Source organism: Halichoerus grypus, chromosome 8 (assembly GCF_964656455.1).
Source record: "Halichoerus grypus chromosome 8, mHalGry1.hap1.1, whole genome shotgun sequence".
In the NCBI taxonomy this organism is placed as follows: Eukaryota; Metazoa; Chordata; class Mammalia; order Carnivora; family Phocidae; genus Halichoerus; species Halichoerus grypus.
The window spans coordinates 122,094,170-122,106,213 of record NC_135719.1 but is presented as its reverse complement, the minus strand read 5'-3'; the positions used below and the strand labels follow the sequence as shown (position 1 = coordinate 122,106,213).

The 12,044-nt window shown below is 34.1% G+C and overlaps 1 protein-coding gene across 3 annotated transcripts in view; it reads right to left on the bottom strand.

The window, feature by feature from the left end:
* Positions 1 to 12,044, bottom strand: part of PCNX1 (pecanex 1) — a 166,278-nt gene that overhangs the window by 94,916 nt on the left and 59,318 nt on the right. The window contains exons 7-8 of one of the 3 annotated variants that reach the window (XM_036107274.2): positions 7,310 to 7,360; positions 2,480 to 2,612 (exon numbers count right to left, since the gene is read on the bottom strand). The exons of 1 other annotated variant lie outside the window; for it this stretch is intronic. In XM_036107274.2, the coding sequence (XP_035963167.2) occupies positions 2,480 to 2,612; positions 7,310 to 7,360 (184 nt within the window). The remainder of the gene's footprint in view (positions 1 to 2,479; positions 2,613 to 7,309; positions 7,361 to 12,044) is intronic. One more of the 3 variants, XM_036107276.2, reaches the window with a different exon arrangement.

Sequence of the window (12,044 nt, the reverse complement as noted above, 5' to 3'; positions counted from 1 at the left end):
TAACCATGGACTGTTGTAACTACTATGACCTTATTTGATTACAGATCTTTCAATCTTATAATACTTAAAAAAATAAACACAGGAATACAATAAAGCTTTTTTCCCTTCCCCAAAATGTACTAATTTCTTTTCATTCCAGTCCATTAACTAGAGTACTAAAAGATACCATATTTGGGTTGATAAAAACAGATAAATATGGAACTCTTAGTTTTATAAAATTTTTAAATATTAATCTCTGCTTTAATCTCTAGTAACTGAGAAGAACTGGCAAGGGCCTATAAAACCTACGTACAAGGCTAACTTAATGAAAAAAACACCTTTAAAACTAATTCTGAAATAGGACATTCTAACAATTATAAAAAAAGATTTGCAAATTCCCTTTGTGAAGAAATTTATGATTCACTCACAACCCTTAGAGACATATATTTTACCAAGTTGCTTTTGATTGTCAAATACTTAAACTATTCATTAAAGTTTAAAATAAGTACATTTTACTGGTATTTACATAACTGTAATTAAATTATTATCACTCCTATTCCATTTCCTTTTGACAAATAAGTTTTCCAAGTTTTCCATGACCATGCCATCCATATTTAAAGATGAGATTATTATGTAACTCAAACTGAGAATTAACACCAACATTCTCTACCTGAATTTTTTTGCAATTAAAAAAAGATTTTATCAAATTGGTGTTTCTCCTAATTCCTCTAAGCTAAATTTTATCTTATTTCATCCATGATGAAGTCAGCCTATTTAAGATACATGCAAACTTTATACTGGAAATATCCTGGAACCATAATAAAATCTACATGCTGACTACTAGACTGCTTTAGAAAACTTCTAACGTGAGCCCTTTACAAATAAGCTTCATACCATATCCTCAGTTGACTGGTGATGTATTAAAATTCTACCTAATTGGCTAGAGTTAGTTCTTTAATATTCCACCAGGCAAAGAAAAAAAGTAATATGTCTGCATTTGTTTGGTGAGAGTGGGATCCAGCAGGGTCATTTGTGGCAAAGAATGAAAAGATTTGTAAAGACTAAAAGGAGAAAGTTAAAAAAAGGATTAAGAAATATCAATATGGAGTAAGAAAGCAAATATGTCTATGGCCAAGTATTATTCAAGGGGCAAAATGAAGCGGTTAGAAAAAAACAAAACAAAAAGTAAATTGAAATGCTGAGCTCTTTCTGCAGGTTGGGACTCGACCCCCCAATCCAGCTGCAGACGGAAAAATTACTTCAAGGAGCAAAGGAAAAGAGGTGAAGGGCATGTAGAAGAGGAGGGTTCACAAAAAGCAACAGTGCTCAGAAATCCAGACCAAATGTTTTTCTAACTGGTGCCTTCCCATTTTTATATTTTAAATGTTGGTTTAACTAATCCACACTACTTTTTACAGAATTATGTATTACTGCAGGATTAATTAGGAACATGACCTACAAAAGATGAAGTTCCTGATTGTAATGTAAAATGTAGAAAAATAAGCAAGTCTTAAATCCCAGGGGAACATAAAAGTAAACATTTTGTTACTCTCAAGAACAAGATTTTACCAAGGGAAGGGGTCTGGCTCTTCTAATTTATTGTGCATTCAACAGCAGTTATGTCATCAAATGCTCTTCCTTTTGAATTTCAAATTAAAATGTAGGAAAATAATTTGGTAATGGTGTTTTTCAACACAGAGATTAATAAAAGTATATGGTGTAATATATGCACTGCTTAAGCAAGCACATGTAAAACATTTTGTCCATATTTGTATTTGTAAAATAAAGGACAAATCTTTTGTCTCATAAGACACACTTGAGAACAAAACACTAAAATTTTAATGGAAAACTATTCCCAATATTATAAATAGATGCTTTCTTAATTAGGAGTATTGGGAAAAGTAAAAATGTTTTTCTTCAGTGCTATACAGAAGTTGAGAAATTCAACACAGATATATGCAAATATATACATATATACCCACTTGACCATACTTTACCATAAATGGAATATTTTAGTTCCGTGTCATTTACCAGGTCCTAGTGATTATGAAATAAAGGACACGAATTTTTAAGCAATACAAAATACATATTTTAGTGAAATAAAATAATCAAGCTGGCTTATCAAGCTGAGGCCAGTTATCTGTGTTCCTCAACAAGCTCACTGCTCAATCCATATTTATTCCTATTAAATTGTGAAGATGCTGGGGAAAAGATGCTGCATTAATATTAATTTGGAGTAGGAAAAAAAATGAAAAGCTGACTTAAGGCCTCTAAAGTCATTTTGCTATTTAAAATCGGCTAAACCAATCTGATCATTTTGCTGGAACAGCGCAACATCAGGCATGCATAATGCACAGGCTCATGGTGACATGCAGAGAAAGCTCCAAGAACTTACAGCTACAGGAGAGAAACCGGAGGGGAGAGAACGAGCTATCTGAACGCTTGGTCAGAAGGTGTGTTACATGCATGCTACGCTTGGTGGGATTTTAAAATACCGTACCTTAGGGGTGATCCGATGAGCAATGCGGGAGGGGTAGGGTTACTCCCTGCATTGTGCCGGCGCCGCACTGCCTGGCGCCTAAACGTGCTGCGTTCACGGCGGAATGCCACTGTCTCCTCGCAGGCCTGTGCCGCTGCATCAAGACAGACTCAGGTCAAATCGGAGCCTAGGCCACAGACGGGAACAGCAGCGGAGCCTGCCTCTCCCCTGACCTCCCACCCTCAAAGGCAAAGGGAACTTGTCTAGTTGAGCCAAACAGTTTCCACACAGATGCTGCTCATCTATCGTATAAAGGAAAACACAAAACGTACGTGTCATTTGTTTAAAGAGAATTGTTTCTTTAAAAATGCTCTTACTGTATCTGGCCTCACTATCTGCTCTTCAATCTCAATTCCCTATTTTAATATCTCTGTTGCTTTAAATCTTTTTCTAAAAGCCTCAGTTTAGTCCCATAACCCTATATTCCCCCCCTTTAAGTCAACCCAGATATACAGTATTTGTTAGTTCCAACTAACAGGAATGGGGCATTACTTTCTCACTCTCAAGAGGACAGTACAAGCAAGCAATAATAATACTTCATGTTTGAAGCTGAGGAGTAAGGCAGTCGTTTATCCCACACTGCCCTGTGCCACAACTTTGGCAGCTTTTTAAATGTTTAATTCAAGACAGCACGGATATATCTTAACAGTAAGGTAGTCTGCTCCCATCAAACTGTAGTCAACTCTATGCCCAGCACAGGTCCCCTCAACATTAGGAAGCAAGTATCAGCAAGATGACAAGTACAGAAACCCATAGCTTAATCCAAAAGCAATAAAGTACAAACTAAAACCAAATACACAACAATGACAAAATCACAACAATGGCTTATTAGAATTATGTAAAATTTTATAAAACCATTCTAATTGACTGATTTCAGTTTCTAAAACAAAATGCAAAATGATTCTTATTATCTGAATTTAAAACAATTGTTTCCTAGTGATCTAAATATTGTGATCTAAATATTCTAGGAATGATCTTGACTATGACAAAGGGTATTTTCATACCAAATATGAATAAAGACAAAACAACTTAGTACAACAGCATTCTTTCCAAACACTTTTTTTCTATTCAGTATAAAAAGGATTACAAATCCAAGAATGTTGTATTCAGATTTCAGTTCTCTGTTGCAAACTTTCTGGACATTTTAAAAGTATAGTTACTAATTCTCAAATCATTATTCTGCTTAGCAATATACATTTCCACCAATGTGAATATTGATTTTAATAAAGTATGCTTTTTAATATTTACATTTTTTATCCCTTCCCCAGACCGCACCAGTGAACATTCTTTATGTAATGAATCTATTATGATTAGGAATGTACACACTACCTCCAGAAGGCATAGTGTTTCTGTGTAGGCACTGTTTTCTTTTACTGCAGGAATGACAAGCACAGTTATTGCACCCATTCGGCAAGCTTCTGCCAGTAAGAAGTAGAAGTCACAAATTACAGGACACTTACTTACATATTTTATTTTTCAGCTCACACACTACAGTGACATTCTAAAGTTAGGCAACTAAAAATTAGGCTTTGGGGCTTTGGCTCCAAATCAGACTTGACCCCGTGAGCTAGTATTTCTTTCCTTTTCTTTTTTTTTCTCTCCAGTTTTACTGAGATATAATGAAAATTCCTTTAAATGTGAAAAAGGTTACTTGTGAGAGCTCACACATGCAAAAATTATATATGACCTGTGAGAACAAATGATCATTAAACCTGGTCATCTAGAACTGTGCTGTCCAACATGGTAGCCACTAGCCATATGTGGCTATTTAAACTTAAATTAATTAAAATTAAATTAAATTAAAAATTCAGTTTATCAGATTCATGAACCACATGCAAGTGCTAAGTACCTGCCTAGTGGCTACCATTATTGGGGCAATACAAATAGAGAATATTTCCAACATCACAGAAAGTTGTATTGGACAGTGCTGATCTAGAAATTCAAGGACGCCTTCCTGTCACCACAATCTACAAAGCATATTGTGTGCTTAGCCTACTCTTGACAACTGTGACCTCAATAAAAGGAAACTGCAACCAGCACCGTCACAAAGGAGAAAACATACTAGCAGGGCAGTCATTGAATAAAGGATAAAACAAAGCACACAAGCTACTTGCAGGAAGACATGCAAACTTAAGATGAGTGACTGGTATTCCTATTAATGGCTCTTAGACAACAGCAAGGATAACTCAGGTTATGGAATTTAAAATTACTCTTTCAAAACTCAAGACATTTTGTGACCTTATACTGAATATTTCTATTCTAGTGTAACAAACTACTGCTCAATTTATAGGTCCATTAACTTCATTAAGGAACTTATACACATTCTCTCTAGTTTTAGATACCTAGTTTAGATAACTTTATTCTTTATCTAAAATATAATTTATGAAGAATAATTTAATCCATGAAATGTACTAAAATTACTCTGAAGGATTTCATACTTATAATCATTGAATCCTATGAATAAAAGAAGGGAAATAGGAAACCCTTTTCTTTACGATCTTCCTTCTACTGAAGACTTAATGGTGTGAATTTTAAGTAAAAGCCAGTTATTCCATAATACTAAGATGAAAACACAAACTACAGTGTCCATTTATACTCAAAACATTCCTTGGCTTCTTCACAGAACAATTTTCTCTCTTTTTTTTTTTTGCTATTATCACACCGTTTATATTTTGCCATCTGCAAAAGAACTACATAATACTACTTACTCTCTTAACCAAATAGTTTTGGAAACTTTGGAAAGTTCAGACATCTATTGAACAATGTATTAAGATGGAGTTATGATTATTGCCTATGTTGTCCTTGTAATATTCAGGGTATAAATATCAAATGCTAAAAGAATTTTCAATGTTTACTATAGTAACTACTTTAACAGCAGCTAGGATCACACATTCAACTGAAAACACTATGCCATAGTTTATGGTCACAACAAATAAGACTAAACCATGCCCCCTGAGGAATGTACTACTTATACCGAACATCTCTATTTAGAATAGGATCCAGAAGGGGTCCAGTTCTCCTAGTGCCAAGGAAAGAAAAGTGTCTTTACAGCTTAAAATAATTTGCTCAAAGCATATTCATAAAAATAATTTCCTATAAGAAAAGTGTCTTTAAAGCTTAAAATAATTTGCTGTAAGCACAGTCACATAAGTTAAAGCCACTTGATGAAAATTCACTTCTACAACCCAATTTAACAAACTCTTTTTGAATCCTTTAAATTTATAAGAGAAAGAAAACAAAGCACACACAAAAAACTTCAAACTAGGGAACCAGGCAGGAGGGATAAAACACTTTAAAACTTGGTTCTGAAGTTGACATTTTGACATTGCTTAAAACCCAGTACCTCCTGGCAAAATAATGAAATTAACTAGAATAATAAGAGCATGAACTACAAATAGTGAAAATTTAACACTCTGGGTACAACTAAATTTAAAACATGTGTAGGTAAAGGAGAAAAAAAAAACCACAAACATTTATTTAACTGATTAAAAAACCATAAATAACAAGACAGCTTTAAAAAGACTTTCAAGGACATATATTTAGACAATTGCGAATCTTTTAACGTATATTTTTAAAATCACAAATCATTTCTTTGTGTTAGAAAACGTGAAGAAACTGAATTACAAGCACAACAAGTTTAAGAGAGAACCTTGGATCATTTAGCTCTTTACTTTTGAGGAAGTAAAATAATCATTCGATTAAGTTTAAACATTTACTGGGGGCCCAAGGGCTATTCATGCACAAGGCACAGAGATCCTAAGATCTTTTAGACAGGTGTGTGATCTGATCTATTCCTAAAGATCAAATAAAAAACCAAATCCACAATACATACCTCCCATTTCAGGAGTTACTTCCCATTTACCTAAATGAGTTAAGGACAATTCTCTAAATTCTGTATTGAATTGTTTTAGTGCAACTATTTATTTTTATATTGGGGATACTGAAACAATAGACTATCAGTTTGTTTTACCCTGTGAATGAAAACAGGAAAAGTATTAAAGGCAACAAGTACTTTCAGGATGGCGGGGAGGTACAAAAGAGCAAAATGTGGGGAGGTAGGAGGTGAGGGTTATCCATATTCTATCTCAAACACTGGAAAGTTGTAAGCATAAGTATGTACAGAAAAAGACACCACTTGAAAACATGTCAATCATATAGCTGACTGCTTAGTGCAAGGGTTCAAATGTAGTACGTTCTGTCTAGCTACTGTATATAGAGTCGTGTCTGGCCTCTTGTGATAGCTGAGTTGCTATTAAATGAATACAAATTTAGACAAAACTACTGAAGAAAGGTGTTATTTTCAGTGGGGAGTGTTTATTATAGGAAAAAGTAAATTTGGGACAAGTGTGAAAATAAAAAGTTAGATTTGGGTACCTCAAACAGATTAGAAGCAAAATAGTATTAGGAAATGAGACTTCAGGGGGAGGAGGAAGATGGTGGACGAATAGGAGACCTAAATTTTGTCTGGTCCCAGGAATTCAGCTAGACAGGGATCAAACCAGTCTGAACACCTACGAACTCAACAGGAGATCGAAGAAAAGGAAACGAGAATTTAAAGAGGGACAAAAATACAAACAAGTATATATACATCTCGGAAAAATAAAGTATATACGCAGACATCCTGAAATACACTGAAATATTCTTTAAGGTAAAACTATTTTACTTAAGAATATAAAGTTACTACATGAAGAAATACACATTCAAATGATTTTACAAAAAAAATTTTTCAAAAAAATAGTTTAAGTCTAGGCATGAAACCCATTTGATCTAAACATCTTTTCCCCTTCTTACTTTCCATGTCAGCCAAGGATGATGCTAACACCAGCATGCCAAGATTTTGTTCTAAAATAAAAACAAATATTCATCAGTGTCATTTTCTGGGAGGCTAAAGAACACTGAGAATCTACTGCACAACCTCAAAGCATTCATTCTGAATTAAAACAATTTCAAACTGCGAACACATTTTAAAGGACTACTTTACTTTTTGACAAGCGAGCCAACAAACAACAGCAACCAACGACAAAGGATTAGCTGAGTCAGAGAGATGTGCACGTCCTATTGATTTCTTCCACAATCCCAGGCAACCAACAAATATAGGTGGGTAGAAAAAATGCGTTCAAGAAATCAAACCATATTCTGGAGTCATGACACACAAACAACAGTTCCTAAAAGCCACAGTTTCAGGATCACTTACCTTCAGAGGTGACTCCTAATGTTTTTTAATCCTTTGTAAACGGGATGAAAGATATAGACCCTCTCCCAGAAAACTGTACTCAGAAACTATTTTGCATACATTTTCAGAGATGCACCTAAGAAGGGGTCATTAGTGAAGAATATATATTTGAAGTGACATCTATTTGAAGAGGGAAATTTCCTTAACAAATGACTGAAAGGCATCAGTGTCTTAGTTTTCATAATAAACCTACCATTTACAGAGCACTTTTACAAGTCTAAGCTCACAAGAGTCTGACAGTTACGGTGACACAGACCTAGACAGTTATTATTCCTGTTTTTCAACTGAGGAAACTGAGGCACAGATTTACTGACTTGCCTAGAGTATCCAGTTAGTAATTAGAGATGGGATTAAAATGTAACTGTTTGATTCCTTATCCAGAACTTTTCTGCTACTAGAAAGAAAAATACTGTAACATCTGCTCCTACTACACTTAATCAGGCATGAGCTGCATTGGGGAATTCTATACACTAACCCTCATTCGTCTCATCAATAAAATACCTTTTCTTGGGACGCCTAGGTGGCTCAGTGATTGAGCGTCTGCCTTCAGCTCAGGTCATGATCCCAGGATCCTGGGATCGAGCCCCGCATTGGGCTCCCTGCTCCGTGGGAGGCCTGCTTCTCCCTCTCCCACTGCCCACTGCTTGTGTTCCTGCTCTCGCTATCTCTCTCTGTCAAATAAATAAATAAAATCTTAAAAAAAAAAAACCTTTTCTTCATACCATTTTAAAAGAAGGTAATATTTCCAAGTAAATGAAGCATCCCAATCTGTTTACTACACTGAATGAGCATCCTCTGTTTTACATGACTAAGCTTTCTTCTCCATATAGATTAATATAACCCTTTCCCTGAATCAGGGTCAGTTGCATATACACTTATTACTGCATTGTACTACAATACAGCATTCAGTTATGATCCCACAATGTCCTTTGAACATTATGAAATTAAAAAGACAATTTGCCCCTGCATTTAATGACCCACCCTGTTTGTGTGGTCAGTCCAGCTTCTCCTTTCATATTAACAACACATTTCTGCTGCTGTCATTACTTCAGCCTTTCCAAGCACCAATCCCCTTCTACTCATTTGCTGCTTCTAACTTGCCATGTGGACTGAGGGATCAGAAAATTAATGTATTAGAATTTAGAGTCCCTCTATTTAGGAAAGTACAAAAGCTTTAATTCTCATGTTCTTGTCTATTCAGTGGTCTTTCTAAGGTTCAATGATATCTGCGTTCAAATAACTGACCTTCAATTTACACACATGGCACAAGCCCTCATAAATTTGAGATTTGGTTTTTCTTTGAATAAAGTAATATTCCCTTAACAAAAGATTATCTTTGGTTCCCCACACAAAAATAATAATAGAATCCTATGACATGCTTACAGAATAGGGACCCAAACATTACATTTAAAATAATTTTCTCAAACAGAAAAACAGAGGTTAAGAAATTCAGAAAAAAATTACAAAGAATAGACCAAATATAAACCTTTCCATTCTGGTTGTTCTTTATAATTTGTTGAAACATGCAGTAAATTAAGGGATGCAAAAGAAAATGGTTTTTTAAAAGTAGTGTAGGCTACAAAACATGATATTTTTCTACCATATAGAACTTATCTGTATTTTTTCCTTTAAATATTAGCCATCAAGTATTAAAGACATGCTTTATAATTATAAAAGTTAAATGCAAAAGAGATCAACAACAGAAAATGCCTTAGTTTACATCTAAAACTTTTTTCCTAACTAAACAGGAAAACTGATGAAATCCAATTTTAACTGAAGTACTTGATTATTGGTGAGAAGTCCTATGAAAACAATCACTTGTGACTGAGTATCAAAAGGTAAGTTATAGGGCATATTGTTGCCAAAATAAGATTAAAATCCATATTACTCAATTAGACGTTAATGTTTTTCTGTTGGTATTATGTAAGAAATTTGGAATACCAACATTCGTATTTTTACTACTGTCGAGTTTCACAACGGCCTGATTAGAAATATCTAATATATTTCTAAATTTAATTATTTTCTTCCACTTTAAGGACAGGATACACCTGAGTAGCGTAAGACACTGGTCTGTATAATAGAAATATTACCACTATTAAGCATTTCCTACGTGCCAGGCATTTTACATCTGGAAATTCCTTCCATCCTCACAGCAACCCTGTGAGATGAGAAGGCTGAGGCTTCAAGAAGATAAGCAGCTTTCCTACAGCGGAGCCCATAAATACGGGCAAGGGTGTCCGAGTTCATGTCATCATGTTAGATCACCTCCTGTTTTAGAGTATTTGATTTTAGTACTTTAGACTACATTTTCTGGATTTCATCCTTCCACACTGCCAATACCATTCAGCTTAAAAATAGAACAAAATCACTGGAGAACTCATCAACACCTCCAAGTTCATTAGAATAAAATCTATTTATGGTTTATGTATGGCCATATGAATGGTGAAACAGTACCCTGTTTTGTTGACACATTTTAAGAGTATGCTATGTAAGAACAGATAGCCCAGAAAAATATCTCCTGAAGTGCCAGAAAGGACTGTAGCAATTAATGCTAATATACACAAATCTTTACCAATTATTTGACATTTTATATCATTTTTAATACCCCCTCACTACCTCCAATCTTCCAAAAAGTCCAAACAAAACCCTAATAAAATGTGATAAAAACCAACTAAATATAAATCCTCCACATATTTAAGCAGTTTAGTTTTACTCTTATTTCATTCTAAACACAATGAAACTCAAATAAAAACAGCCCCTACAATGTTCTTCCTTTGGCAAAAAAAATTTTTTTTACCAGTCCACAGACTATCATGTTTATTCCATCGAAGTATGTGGAAATTTTTAGTTCATTATCTGTTTCTTATTAACATTCAATGAATTGTTTGCTTTTTAAAAATAAGAACACAAACAAAAGAAGACAAAACCTGGAATCTGGAAAAATAAGAGCTTGTGTTAGTCAAAGATCTGCACCAAGAAGCAAATAAAACCTTCCATGTAACTCTTCCTAAAAATCAGAACACCTCATATTCCCTGTGGAAAGGAAATGACATTTTAAATACAAAGACATAAGGACTTACTATAGCTCTTGTCCATATTTTTTTAGTATTTAAATTTCCATAGTATTTAGAACAGCAGTATTTTTCTACCATAGCATGTTAATTCTTACAATTTATTTTAATGACACCTTGAAAAATTAAACTATATTTTAAAACCCAACGGTTTCTTACATGTCGTGAACATTTCTGGTATGATTTGTGTGAGAAATCACTAAAAGCATTTCAAGACTTTTTATAAAAAACAGAATGATAGCCACATCAAAGATTCAAGGGAATGTAATTACTACATTGTCACCAAATGGTTATAATCACTTCAGATATAATTAGTTCTCAATATTTAAGTTTGATACAATGTGTTCTTCTTTAGGTACTAAAGATCATTTTTTTACATTCCCGTTAGAAATTAATCTTTATTAGAAACGATACCAAAGGAAACAAGAGAATGTTTACAAGACATAAGCTTGAATACAGGGAATGGGGGTGGAGGATAAGAAAGCTAGGAAACCAGCAACAGAAGACGTCAGAATTCTTCTGAGCCTACTCAAGAACCAGATTCCATAATAACCACAACAGAATGAACTCACTATTCTGGGTAGGAGGAAACAGAAAGAAACAATTCTGAAATAAATAAAATGGCCAAAACACACTGACAATATAAAATCAGCCACTGAATTTTGCACCATTTCCCATAAACCTCAATTAAATAAGCTATTACTTTAACCAAAACACCATCACTATTATCATAGGGAGCATCATGTATCCACGGATGGATACTAAATGCCAATGTAAACTACAAACATCAATTTAATAAACTTTAAGTGTGAAGCTAAAAGAAAAAATATGTTAATGCCTGATACTTGAGTAAGCAAGAAATAAAACCAAAGAGACAGATAAAAAAGAGGCACAAGCTTTCAAAGTACATAGCAAGAGATAAAGTACTATTTGGAAAAATCTTATATAACTGATTGAGTCATCTAATTCTGAAGGCTCAGTGGTACACACTGTATGCGAGATGACTAAAAATGGTTTGTGACCTAATAAATGTCTACATTTTGTTGTCGCTACTGTTGTACAAAGAAAGAAGAGAACCAATTTTTGTTATTCCCAGTAAAACATTAGGAGATGGCAATTGACTTAGAAAAACCCAAGGCCAAGAAAGAATTGATGTATTCAAATAACACAACTGAAAAAATATTTTCTCAGTGTTCACACCAAAACCTTTTCTGAGACAACC